At 39.7% G+C, this 14,642-nt stretch overlaps 1 protein-coding gene across 4 annotated transcripts in view; it reads left to right on the forward strand.

The window, feature by feature from the left end:
* Nucleotides 1-11,856: 11,856 nt before the first annotated feature.
* Nucleotides 11,857-14,642, forward strand: part of LOC148010996 (ubiquitin carboxyl-terminal hydrolase 9-like) — a 38,669-nt gene continuing 35,883 nt past the window's right edge. Inside the window, exons 1-6 of one of the 4 annotated variants that reach the window (XM_087671625.1) lie at nt 11,857-12,073; nt 12,152-12,425; nt 12,516-12,610; nt 12,773-12,997; nt 13,130-13,381; nt 13,509-13,656. In XM_087671625.1, the coding sequence (XP_087527751.1) occupies nt 12,846-12,997; nt 13,130-13,381; nt 13,509-13,656 (552 nt within the window). In that variant the 5' untranslated portion in view covers nt 11,857-12,073; nt 12,152-12,425; nt 12,516-12,610; nt 12,773-12,845. Of the gene's footprint in view, nt 12,074-12,151; nt 12,426-12,515; nt 12,998-13,129; nt 13,382-13,508; nt 13,657-14,642 lie in introns of all 4 variants that reach the window. The other 3 variants (XM_087671624.1, XM_087671627.1, XM_087671626.1) reach the window with 3 other exon arrangements.

Consider the following 14,642-nt stretch of genomic DNA (forward strand, 5'->3'; position numbering starts at 1 on the left):
TTCTACTCTGCAACGCCATGTGGCTCACTCAACTAGCATCCATGCTAGCTTGCTTTGTCCATGAGTCCACCTTGCCCCACTAGTGCTCAATCTTTCCTTGCTACCTATGCCTAACTACATCCCCACCGCCAGCTACCCACATTGTAAGGCGTTGTTTTGGAGCATTGTTCCCTTGCCTACTTAGCCTTCTAACCTACTCCTCTTGTGCTAGCTCTATTGACATGTCATTGCCTTCTCCCTCCACTATAGCACTCTAATGCTGGTACCTTCCACTTAGAGTTGCCACTTGAGCAAGCATCACAACTACTAATCCACATCCCAATGACACATGAGCCACTACCAAGTCCCAAACATTGTGCATACTTCCTAAGATGCCCAAAAATTGGGACTTTTTCTCAATTTGGCTCCAACATGCCAATTAACACTTGACAACCCAACCTTGCACAATTTCTTTTTTATTTGTGCAAGAAATTTGGGGCCTTTTGGTCGAGAGGCTCCAGCACACATCATAGGTGAATTCCATCTATTGATCATTATTGGCACACATCTCGAGGTGTCATTTCTACATGAATTTGCATTGTAAGCTTTAAATTTCTGTAATTTCTTTGAAATTTTGGGTAGAAATAATTTAGGCCTTTCGCCTAACATGCATTCTAAGGTAGATAACAGGTGGTACAATAGCATTAAATTATTGTTACAGTTAGATTAGGTAGGACATTTTGGGGAAATACAATAAATTTTGATGAGACTCTGCATTAAATTTCTATAAACTATATTTTTGGGCACGCATTATGAGGCATGTGTGACACATTAGTGCATTGTTATCATTTGCAAACTAGGTGTTGATTTCTATGATATTGGCCACATTTAGCATATTTATGACAATTTGGTAATTGCATTCTAATCCTATGGGGATTTTTGGTACTTGAAAGAGTACACTCTATACTTTAACATTGAAATATTTGGCTATGGATTTTTTCCATCATTGATAGCATGGCACAGCTATGGCATAATGATCAGAGCAACATCCTTGGTGGCCTCCCTTAGGAGGACAAACTTGATGGCACAAACTACTTGTTGTAGAGTTTTATGGTTCACAACCTTCTTGCAACACAAACACTTCAACGTAATGGAAGAGGACAAGTTGTTGCTGCCCCTCCTTCCCCTCCTACTAAGGATCACTAGAGGTGAAACTCAAAGGATGCACATGCACTATCTTTAATTGCATTGTCAGTAAATAGGGCAACTATTCCACACATTCTGTCTTGGAGGACCTCAAAGTCTACTTGGGATGTACTTGAGCACATGTTTGTAGCATGCAATGATGCCACAATATCCTATCTACATAGAGAGTTGGCTAATGTGAACATGGATGGCGATGATAGCATGACATATTACCTTACACACATTAAGGATTTTCATGAGCAACTGCTCAATATAGATGAGGTCATTAAGGATGTTGAATTGGCGAACATCACATTGAACTCACTTCTTGAGTTATATCTTAGTTTTGACACCTCTTTGATGTTGTCTTTGAGAGGAGGGCAGTACCCTGTTATATTTGTGGAGTTGGAAGGCCTCTTGCTATACAAAGAGGAACAAACTTGGAAGAATGTTGCACTACATTCAGGTGATGTGACTGTGCTTTCAAAGAACAAAGGCAAAGGAAAAGTCATGGAAAATGTGAAAAAGCAACAAAATGTTAATGTTGCACAACCATCAAATAAGGTTGCCCAAGACATAGAAAAATCCAAGAAAAATGATAATGTCATCATTGCAAGAAGCTTGGTCATTATATTAGTGAATTCAAGAAGACATTGGCCAAAGAAAAGAGAAAGACTCATGGTTAGCTATCTAGTAGACATCAGCCAATCAAATCTATCGATGGTGATGCTACATTTAACTTTGTGGAGGAGGACTATGCATTTCTCACATGCAATTTTGATTCTTTGATGACTGATTCAGCATTTAATGATGTTGAAACACAATGCACATGGTATTTTGATAGTGAGGCATCAAAGCACATACTTCTAGGATGTGTTTATTTACCTCTTTGCATTCAACCCCTATTGGGAAACATGTTACATGCGCGAAAGTAGTAGTTCTACTGTATATGGCATTGATTCAGTCACAATTACTACAAAGAATTTGTTGTCTGTCTCTACTTTTAATAAGCATGGCTTTTAGTCATCTTTGAGGATGGCAAATGCACTGTCAAAGATAGAGAGATGGATTATGCACTTAAGTTATCCAGCACCATGTATAACAATCTCTTTTTGTTGGATACATATGATAGATAGTCTCATGATATTCTAATAGTTAGTACGCTTTCACCTCCTACAATGCAAAATGCATAGCTATGGCATGGCTGCTTTGGACATATGAGATTTGGTAGCTTGTTAACCCTTTAGAGGTGTCAGATGGTAGATGCATTGCCTCTGTGGAGACGCCACCTCCCCATGCATGTGAGGGATGTATTTTAGGCAAAATGCATAGGTTTACTTTCAAAAGGGATAGTGTAGTGCATGATGTCTGAAAAATGCAGTTTACTAACTTTGATATTTGTGGTCCCATGAGGACACATGCACATGGGGGTCATCTTTACTTTGTTTTCATTATTGATAACTACTCTTGGTATACATGGGTGTATGGGCTAAAAGCAAAATCTAATGTGTTGAGGCTAAAACTAGCTTGAAAGTGCAAATGCTTCAAACATATGGGGGAGGAAAGGGGGGGGGGGGAAGGGGGAATTCATGTCTCGTGCTTTCGAGACATATTTGCTTGACCATAGCATTATGCATCAAGCTATTGTTAGATGACACCTCAGCAAAATGGTGTTGCTAAAAGGAAAAATGAGACACTTCTGGAGATGACTTGATGTATGTTGAAAATCAAGGGGCTACTTATAAGTTTTGGTGACTAGGAAGCCTTCAATGTGCAAATCACGTATTAAATTGTGCACCCACTATGGCACTAAAGATGATCATATCGTTCAAAGCTTGGCATGGCAATAAACCCAAATTTGACTACTTTCTGGTGATTGGATGCATAGCCTATGCACACATTTCAAAAGAGCTTTGTGGGGAGCTTGATGAGACAAGGCTATTGTTGCAACATACGCTCCCGAATAGTAGGGTTATGATAATGGTTTTCCACATGTAGTGGAAGAAGTAGTACAGCATGAAAGGGTTACTATCAAATGCAACCAAAATAGTGGTGATGAGCCTACTTTATTGGGCGAAACTTAGCAAGATGTACATTGGATACAAGCCATGCAGGATTAATTAGACTCCGTTGCCACTAACTCTACATGAGATCTTGTGGATTTACCACCTGATAAGAAGGCCATTGGCACAAAATGGATTTTTAAGCTCAAATGTAAGGCTGATGGCACAACACACAGTTGGTAGCAAAAGGCTATGCACAAAAGTAGGGCATAGATTATGAGGAAGCTTTTGCTCCTATATCCCATATGAGTATGGTGAGATGTGTGATTGCTATGGCTACAAATTGACTAAAAAGTACATTAGTTGGAGACATTAAGATAACATTTTTGAATCGGGATTTGCATAAGGATGTTTATGTCTCACAACCTCTAGGGTTTGTGATTAAGGGAAAAGAGCATATGTTTTGCAAGTTGCACAAGGCTCTTTATGGTCACAAACAGGCTTCTCATGCATGATACTCTAAAATTGATGCTTATTTGGCCAGCAAAAGGTTCAAAAATAGTCGAACTATTCCCACTCTATACATTAAGAATGAAGGGAGGAACTTGCTGATTATCATTCTTTATGTAGATGACATGCTACTCATTGGACCTACAAGAGGAAAATTTTCAGATTTTAAGGCTGAATTGAAACATGCATTTGCTATGTTAGATATGGACTACCTACATGCTATATTGGGGATTCAATTTACCCAAAATTAGCATGACATCATCATGTCATAGTTATAGTATGTGGACAAACTGTTACATAGGCTTAACATGCAAGATTGCAAACGTATGTGCACTCCTATGAAGCCCAGCCATCTATGCATGATGGTGAAGAGATGTCTAATATTGCAATTTATAACTAGGATGTTGGCTGTCTTATTTATGCAACATAGTCCCTGACATTCAATATGCAATATCTCAAGTGAATAGGTATATGCACAGCCCACAAACCATAGGAGGCTAGTGATGAGGGATGCAATGTGCAAGGACTTTAGGCCTTTATATATCCAAAAGGGGAACCGTAATCATAAATGTATCATTTCAGAATTTAGCTTATTCTGGTCATGAAACCTTGAATGTTCATGTTAGGAATCTAGTAACTAAAATCAAGTTCATGATAGTTGCATTAGCTGGAGTCCAGTGATAATGCCGCTTGGGTGGAGTCTGATGCATGATGAATCAACGACTAGTCGCATTTGCTAGAGCTACACAATCACAATATTCCTATGTTGCACCATCACTACTCACGTGTTTGAGGCAAAAAGAATAATCTAATTAAGTGTTTCCATCATTTTTTCTACGTGTGTGTGTGTGTGCGTGCACGCTCGCATGTGTGTGTGAAGTACATGTGTGCACAATTGTGTGTGAGTAAGTGTGTGTATAGGGTGCATGAGGGTGAGTATGTGTGAACATGGACTAGTTTGTGAGTAGTGCTACACATGTGTGGTCAGGTGTGGTTATGAGTGTGTATGGGTATGAGCATATGGAAATGTAAAGGTAGGTGTGTGTGCCAAAGTGATGGGTGATGCAGGTGGAAGTGATACATGCATAAGTGGGCATGTATGAAAGCATATAAATGCACACTAGTGGATGTGTAAGCCCACATATATGCCTATGTTTTCATGTGCATAAATGTGTTTGAGTATGATTAGTAAGTGTGTGAGCGAATTAGTGAGAGTAATGGTATGTGCACATGGTATATGTGATAGGTGTACACAAAGTGAAGAGGGGAGTGAATGAGTGAAGATAGGGTAGTGTCTGGGGAGGGTGTGAGTGCATAGCAGTAAACTAGAGTATGTGCAGGTGCATAGGAGTAGACTAGAGTGTGTGGGGGTGAACTCAATATGTGCCATGTGGGAGTGAAGGTTGGTGAAATGAGTGCATGTATACCTATGTGCAAAAGCAATGTGCCCTCATGTAAGAGTGAAATACATGCACCTACCCATATTCAAGAGTGAGTACTAGAGTCAATGTGAGTGCAAAAGTGAGTGTGTGTGCAAGAGTGCCTAAATCTATACTGTGTACAACTACACTTGTATGTGCAAGTAGTGCCTCATATAGTGATTCTTCTTAAGTTAGTGCATTCTAATTCTAACATAGAAAACTGGATGTGCTAGTATGTGCATGAGTCTATCTTTATGTGTATATAAGGTGCCCTAGACTAGGTGAGTGCACAAGCAAAGAGTTGTGCTTGTGTGTGCACTAATCTTTGCACATGCAAGTGAGCTACAAGTGGTCAAGTGTGACAATGGTAGAGCTTTTAAGGTGTAGTATAATCAAATACCTAAGGTTACCTAGAATGATCAAATATTGAAGTGTGGGCTAGGAAGTAGTCAAGTGCCTACATAATAGTTGATTGCCTATTATGTACTTAGTGAAGTGATGTGCCCTACTGATGGTTAAGAGGTGCATGAGTTGCAGTCCACCGCTGCATTTTCTATTAAGATTCCATTAACATATGCCTAGACCCTAGGGTAGTGCTGAAGGTTCATATCAAGCATATATAAAGTCATACATACATATAAAAATTTGAATTATTAAGGAGAATATGATTACCAAAGTATTTAAATATTCTCACAAGATGTGGTAAGGGTTTTTGTGTGATATACATGTTTTGGCATTGGATCTTATATCATATTTTTCTTGTTCTTTGTCCATAGACATATAATTGATATGAAATTAGTTTATGAATTTAAAGAGAGAGAAAGAGAGAAATAGGCATAAAAATACCCACCCTAACCCACAACCTTAGGAAGCATAAGAGTTGGTAGGTGCCACATTGGGGGACCTACCCACTGGTAAGGTTCCCTCTATGCGCACCTTGGAGGAGAGTCCTTAGATCAGAGATGTCATCATAAGTCCAAGGAAGTCTTTCTTTAAGTAAGATGTCATTGGTCTCCACGTTTTCACCTTTTCAAATCCATTAATACAAAATTGCTTTATTGTTATCTTAATTGAAGGTGCAATTTCCCATGTTAGTAGTATATAAATAGGAATGAATTTGCAAAAGAATGATTTTATGTGCCCAATTGGAGGGTCTATTGCTACCTCAGAGAATGAACTTAATAGGTTCAAAAGGGAGATGTTTTTTCTTGCTAAATCTTGATAGTTATCATATTTTGTTTTTTTGATGGCCTCAAAAGTCAAACAAAAGATCAAAAGTCATACATTAACAACTTTACTAAAATGAAGGCTTGTTCTCTCATAAGGTTATCACTCTATGATAGGAAGTCTTGAAACATACACAATCACTAAAGGTCTCTTTGAGTTTCCAAGTGAGCTAATATATATCAAAAGGCCTATGAAACCCAAAGATAGCTTTAGCAATTGTACATGTTTTAAGACTACCTAATTGGAGTATTATCTTTCATGTTCATGTTAACACTTCTAGTTTTGCAATGCATGTTTCTTTTAAAGCATACCTTTGTGAGTATAATATTGACTTTTTACTTACATTTGCAAGTAGACAACTCAAGATGATAGGAGACTAATTACATTATGATGGAAATGGATAATTTATCTATAGTGCAATTAAGAAGTTCAAGCATCACTTGCTCTCACCAGCAAGTTTTCGCTTCATGACTAGTCACCATTGCCTTCCCTACTTGATCGATATACTCTATGTAACAGTCAAATCACCATATAGGTTTTGTAGGTTCTTTATGGAGACAACTGTGAGATCATCATTACACAAGGAAAGAAGCATGTTTTAGTTCACTATGAGTCTAGAATGTTAGTAGAGTGAGCCAACCATGGGCATAAATGATGAACTACCGAATGGTCTCTTGTTTATCTAAGTTGATTGATTATTTGAATGGAGCAAGGAAACAACACATTTTTAAGCTCTTGAAGTGATACTAACTAACTCTAAACCGATTGTGAACTATGGCAACAAGGTAAAAATCCATAGAAGGTGTGTAAGATGATGTGAAGTGTGTGATGTGAGTCAATTAGATGCCCTTAATTTTACTACTCTCAAGTCATCCATTTGAGCAATGGGGCTTATTAGACAAATAGCAAAGCACATCTTGAGCTATAAATTATTGTAGCAACAAACTTTCAACAATAAAGCTAAGGCTAAAGTAGTAAGGAAAATAGGCACAAGGGCTACAATGAAGTTTTCATTAAAAATTCATATTGAAATATGGACTTCCATTAGAAATAATGGTGAAGGTACCCAATTCATTATGAAAAACTCAATAGAGCCAAACTCCTTGTTATCCGTGGAAAAAACAATCGACATCTCACTGCCCTTCATGAAAATAATGGAGCATAAAGTTCTAAGAAGGTTTTATACATTGCTTTGAAAATGAGGTGCAAGCAATTACATTTATTAGGAGCATAAGCTTGTTGCAACTCTTTGGATATAAAGTATACTAGCTGGCTTAGCCAACATTGCCACCTAGGCTTGCTAACCATGTGTTGCATGGTTTTGTGGAATTACAAAGCTCACAAGGCTTTGCCTCATTCACTTTGTGTTTTTGTGAGCAAAGGGAAGCAGTTGTGCTATTGCATATTTGCTTCCTTTTGCTCACAAAAGCATAGTGTGCTCTACATGCATTATCGGTGCACTCCATGCACAATTAATGATGCACTTCGTAGTAGCTAAAGCAAAACATCCCATCATGCGAGGATAATATTCATTGAGATTCTTCAAACTCAAGCATGCAATCAATCATGCACACATGAATTGAAAACATATGTCTTTGTACATTCAATGTATCTATGTAACTTGAATAAGTACAATAAAAGCTTATTGTAGAGTTTTATATGCATCAATTAGTGTCACATGAAGTGACTCTCATTAGTTCTATCCTAAGAAATGAAGAGTGCTTGAGTAGAGATGCACACAAACAAGCTTTTGTAAGGCTCGTGCATTTCATCATGATGTACACAATAGCAAGGGATTCAAACCATGCGAGTGTTCATAAAAGAAATATTCCAAAATATTTAAGCCATCTAATTATTTCTCAATAAACACATTTAGTGATCATATGACTCTTAAAGGTAAGTCAAGACTCTCTCTCTCTCTCTCTCTCTCTCTCTCTCTCTCTCTCTCATATGCAATGTGTACTAAGTAGCAATAGAGTAGAATATTACAATAGAATGTACATAATATAATATAGTAACATATGGAAATGGATTGATGTAGAATTAGATTATTACAAATCAAGATTGTTATAGAATCAAGAATGCTACGTATGGAGTTAAAATGCTAAGCCTCCACAAGTCATTTGAGAGTTATTAGTTAGTGCGTCCTCTCCTTGGCACACCTTCACCGATATTTGTGAGCCCTAACTCCATTCTTGCCTCTACAACCAACTATTGTTGCTTTCAAGCCAAGCCAGAGTCTCTTCCAATCTCCACCCTACCTCTAGATCTTGCAACCATGATGAGCTTCCTCTAGGCCTTGTCCAAATGTAGCCACAATGGGCTCCCAATCACTACTACATGTGTGTTGATATGCTTGAATGTATATTATGTAAAAAATGTTGAATCGACTAAATGTACTAAAAAGAAGTGCTAATTGAGAGAGGAGAGTTTTAAGCCCCAAATAGATCGATAAAATTATTCACATCATGATACTAAGAAAAAATAATAGACCCAAAGCATCCTTCAAGCAACAAACATGGCGCACCTCCAAAACAATGGATGTATATTTGATATGCATATTAGCTATGAGTTTTTCTACCTCTTCTTTATAATAAGCACTATAAGTTATTACCAAACTTGAGCTTCTTAAGCTCTAAATATGTGTCTATTAAGACTTTTTAAGCACATCCATTTCAATCATTGAAGTCTTGCATGCATTAAATCCTCAAATACTTCATTTGGGCTTTATATACTACTATTTGCAATATTCTTATGCACACCTCTTTCCAAGATCCCTACCTCTACCTCCTCTCTTCACATGCAGGACCATCCTCTCTTCATGTGCAAATCCACCCCCTTTAATTTTGGAATCCAAATTCTTACATGGCATGTTTGCAAATATTCATAAGGCATGTTTAAGGCATTTGCATCAACTTGCAAAATTTGATATTTTCTCCTCAAATTTTAACTCAATGACTACACTACTAAGATCAAAACAAGGGACACCTTAAACCATGTTAAAGGGGCAACTAAGCCATCTAGATAGTGTATATATTAGAAGACACATATGTAGGTACCATGTGCTACATCAACCAAGTGAGGCAAGTACATATTGCTAGTTCCTAGTATACACCAAGGCCACATTATGCCATTGGGCCTAAAACCAAAAGCAGTTTAAATGGGATCCAATAAAGTATGTGGGTCACCCCTCAAGTGACAAATGATGAACTCAAAAAGATAGATACCTACACATCATGTCTCTTCTCACCAACACACACACACACATGGAGAGAGAGAGAGATGGCAACAGAGCAATGCATGGTACAACCTATGCAAACTCCCATACATGACAATAACACCCACTAAAGAGGCAACAACTTGAGATGAAGGCAACGACATCGCTTGTTTTAATGTCTTTTGGTTGTTCCATGTAGTAGTGCATAATCATGATCTGACAAGGTAGGAAACTTCTCTAGAAGGATGGGTTGGTTCTGTAGGAAGGAGCTTGTAGAGTCCAGGTGTCGCCCTATGAGAGAGAGAGAGAGAGAGCTTGTGCTCCTGCTCTATGCACTAAACTTCCTTGCATCTACACAAAGAAGAGAGAGCAAATATCCCCTAGCCTTCACTTAGAGAATGTGAGAGAGATGAACCAAATATAGAAACTTGCCCTTTGTGTAAATCACGGAGACCTTCCTCCCTTTGCTGCTCCACCTTTTGCCTTCTCGGATCCATCCACCAATCCAATATGTTACTTCTACTTTCCCTCCTATCTGATTAATGTTTGAATATGCCACTTCTACTTTCCCTCCTATATGATTAATGCCGACAAATGTGCACTAGGGTGTTGGGGCTGATTGGCTTCCCCTCCGGTCCATCTGCTCCGCCATTGCCACTCCAACTGATCCCCGGCTCCATCTCCATCACGTCCACCTGCTCCACAACTCCATCTCCGACGGACTCACGTTGCTCGCAACTTCCATTGACATGCATTTAGATACGGAGGCTTGGCTCTATAAAAAACAAGCGGCCGCTCAGCAGACCTAGGCACTGATCAGAGCAAACCTAGCATGCATGTGCTTAGGATTAAGAAGTGCACATGTAACTCGAAGCAACAATTTGAGGCTGCGAAACTCACTCACAGGTTCGCTTGCGCTGGTGCGCCTTCTTGCTCCTTCTCGAACTCTTGTACGCTAGTCTTCGATGGTGCACCGAGTCTTCACTGGTGCACTGCTGCATTCATGTTGTAAGGAGGTGGAAGGGCAACTAGCAACGACAAAACACAACCATCGGTGATGGATGAGAGGGGAATGCAAATCTACTGATGGAGGACACAACTACTGATGATCGATGAGAAAGCATGCAAGTCTTCTATTAGTTCTCCATTGTTGGCCTGCTGGCAAAACTAGACTTGAGAGAGAGAGAGAGAGAGAGAGAGAGAGAGAGAGAGGGCCTGAGGATTTTTATCTTTTGGTGAAATGGTTTTGGCCCATTTCCAAACCGGACTTGAGAGAGAGAGAGAGAGAGAGAGAGAGAGAGAGAGAGAGAGAGGGGGGGGGGGGCGGCGATGGAATTTTTTTTTGGTGAAATGGTATTTTAAAAAATATATTCTGAGGCTTGAGAGCATCCTATGTTTGCCACTTAGATTTGGATTCAAGTTCTTGAAATCCATCGATTATGAGAGAGTAGAGATATAGATTGTACAAGGAAGCATAAACACAACTCATAAAGTGATGCCTTTGCTATGCAAGTTGCAATGGTAACAAAGTTCATTCTACCAAGCCTTTTTCTTCTATGAACTTCAAATATGGATGTTGGATGGAGGGGTGTGAGGGTAGAGGTGTAATTGCTAGGTATGTATGGCATCTTTGAAGGGGGGCATAACATGTCTACAAATAGCTATAGAGGTCTACAATCCATAGATGATGTGGATGGTCTTACTAAGCTTATTGTGCACATAACTCAAATGATTCATTACCCCCAAGGACTTCCTAGCAAGGGGCTACACACCCTCACATATAGGGATCCGTGCTAACTATTGCCACTCAATGCAAGATGCCTTAGGTGTCCAGGCTAGTACATTTATTTTTTCTCATTTGCCTGTCCCAATGGCCTAATGCACATAGCCATCTTGCAAGCTTTGAATCTATTAAGTAAAACCACTATACCATCACTTCAAAGAACCTTATATCATTTGGGGGCTTCACAAAATTGGCACAGCTGAAGCATAGATGGGTAACTTATAGGTGCACATTTGACCAACTAACATATTCATCCTGCATTATAGGTGCCTCAGCTTAGGCCAACTTTGTCAGAACAGTGGCTATTATGAATGGTGCACATAAAGCTTTTCTCACATTGCACATCGTGAGACAATGATGTTGTACTCTTTCTTCACTCTTCTCCTTATTAGATGCATGGCTAAGGTAGCACACAAGGAGTAGTGCTTTGCATTGAGATCTCTTTGTTGGCCTTGAAAGGTTTGATTTGATTGGAAGAGAAAAACAAGCTTATTTTTCTCCTCCCTTTCTCATCGTAGAAAAGGCTCACTGGGCTACGTTTGCAATAAATAATAAAAGCCATACCTGTGGCCTCCTCTATTTTCCTGCCTTCCTGGACCTCTGTCGATCCTTTCCCTCGACGACAATTTTCGCACCATCGCACCTGCACCCGCAACGAAGAACCAGAAGGCTCTGAGGGCTTCTCCTTCGCACAACAGGATCCTCCTCCTCAGGTCACCGTTTGATGCTGGCCATCGTCGACCATCAGGTTCGTTCCTTTTCTGCCTCCTCGCCTTCTTTGGATCGTACAAATGGCACCTTCAATGTCGAAATTTGACAAACGCAGAACATACAAAGCCCTAGCCAGAAGATCCGTACAGATCAACAGGTCGAATAGCCCTCCGGTTCCATGCCGAGGAAATGGACCGTGAAGGTTTTCAGAATGGAACGATGGGCCCCCTTCGTGCCTTTACCACGCATGGATAAAGGTCATCGACATGGGGCAAAATCATGTCATGGTACTGTAGTATTCCTACTGCCACTGTCGATGAAGAATGTTCACAGTTAATAGATCTACTTCGAGAAGGACAAGAAAAGAGGCATCCCACATGCGAATACAGGTTCATGCGCCATGCACTAGTTCAGGTTAACAATGCCTTGAACATTGGCTGATACACGGTGTTTGGTTGGGGGGGGGGGTGCAATAACAGGAGATCATACAGATGGCCCTATTACGTGATGCAGTTTTCTTGATGGACTAAAATGCCTGAGTTTACAGTTGCAACCTTTCTGTGAAGCTGGCTACGTTGAGTGTTTTGATTAGTATTGGGACTTGAATTTTACTTATGGCAAACCACAAGAGACTTCTTCAAAGCTTCTGTTTCTCTGTGTTCATCTTGAGAGAGCATACTGGTACAGAAGGTTTGGCTGCAGGAAGGTGTTGATTTTATCTCTGTTGAAACTGCAGGCTGTAGCCAATGTGAATATTATTTTGTGAACATTCGTCACAAGGTCAGTTTTGTGGTCCCAAAGATCACGAGATGACTGTTCCAGAAGGAGACTTGTCTGTCAGTTCTGGAAATGTGAAGTATCCAGCCTCAGCAGCTGAAGAAAAGATTGCTATCATGGGCATCCTCGAGGAAGCTGCAGCCCAAGTGAAGGAGGGTGACAAGTTCTACCTTGTGACTGTCAGGTAATATGACAGGTTGATCTCTTTGTGTGGACCTCTGAAGAGTTTTTTTCCACTCTGCAGTTCTACAGGCGTTTTTCTTTAGGATCAGGGTGATGCTGCTGATCTTTCAGAATTTATTTTGCTACCTTGCAGGTGGTGGAAACAGTGGTCAGATTATGTAGGCCAGGAAGTCCCAAGCAATAATGGTTCAGAACCAGGGCCAGTGTATCGTTCCAATCCATCAGATGAAGTTGTAGCAGCTCCCAGGCGGCCATCTAGTATAGATAATTCTGATTTAGTAATAAATTTGAAGCGAGAAGATGACCTTGAACTGCGGGATACTCTACTTGAGAACCATGATTATGTTCTTTTGCCAGAGCAAGTTTGGACGGCATTTCATAAGTGGTGCGGTTGATATTTTAGAGTTATTAAATCCATGAACTGGCTGTTAAAACTGTGAGACTAGATGTTAAAACAATGTGAAGATTGCGGCATATCTATTCTTCTGCTGAATGGAGATTTTTATATGCAGGTATGGGGGAGGTCCTGTCTTGCCTAGGAAAGTCATAAACACCGTTTCTGTTCAGGATGATCGCTTAGCAGTGGAAGTGTATCCACTGCGTATTCGACTCACAGTCACACCGAATGAGAGTCAGTTGATTGTGAAGGTTAGCAAACAGGTTCGTGCTTTTTTGAGTTCTCCAGGCCAGGATTATCGAAAGGTTGTGGAGTATCATTAAAATAAACTCAAGACTCTCAGCATGCCTTCTACAAACAAGTGTACATTCTTGGCAGAGTATTAGGTGATACTAAATAAATGTCCTATTATTTTACTGTTAACATGTTTTGAACCATATGTTTATGTCCTAGCTGTAGGACCTCTCTATGTGGCCACCACATTTGAAGCTTTTTGTCTCCAAAAAAAAAAAAACCATAGTATGTCCTCTATGGCAACCTCTCTGCATGGCTTCCAATCTTCACTTTTGACCTTAATTGCTTTGTTAAACATAAGCAACCATGCGTCATCAGAAAACCATCTTTGAAAGTATAAGGCTTATGATGCTGACCATCAACCAACTAATCAAAAGTCCATAAATCTTCATCTTGCACATACCATGTCTTCCCCTATGGTGACCTCTTTGCGTGAATTATTAGGTAGCAAAGCCTCCCAAAACCTTTTGTTTGTATTCTTCCAAGTCCTTGCAACTTGTTGCCCTCAATCGATTCCTTGTCTTTACTTCCACCTCAAAGATGTAGTGAGCTACATGCTTGCTTGAATTGTATCCAATCTTTTGGTGACTTTTCTCAAACCAACAGATTAGACAATTGTTGTGCATTCCCTTTGAGGAAAATAGATACCTTGTGCACCTTGGACCACCAGTGTAATTTCCAATTGTAATTGACGAATAAAGGTTGAAGGCTTCATCGTATCTTGCACAACATTGAAGGTCTCAAACTTCGTTGATTGTCCTTCTTATTTATAAACCTTTGCTGATTCCTTTGGAGTGAGATTGTCATAGATAGGCGGCTACAAAAATCTAGGCTGATATGTAGTGCTAGATGCTTGACAACAACTTGAAAACTTAGTTGAATGTCGACATTTGCCTACATGTCCTTGGGTGGATTATTTTGCATATTAGAAAGCGCATTCCCTCACAACCCTATT

Source organism: Lygodium microphyllum, chromosome 29 (genome assembly GCF_053477565.2).
Source record: "Lygodium microphyllum isolate KBCC chromosome 29, Lygodium_microphyllum_v1.1.10, whole genome shotgun sequence".
In the NCBI taxonomy this organism is placed as follows: Eukaryota; Viridiplantae; Streptophyta; class Polypodiopsida; order Schizaeales; family Lygodiaceae; genus Lygodium; species Lygodium microphyllum.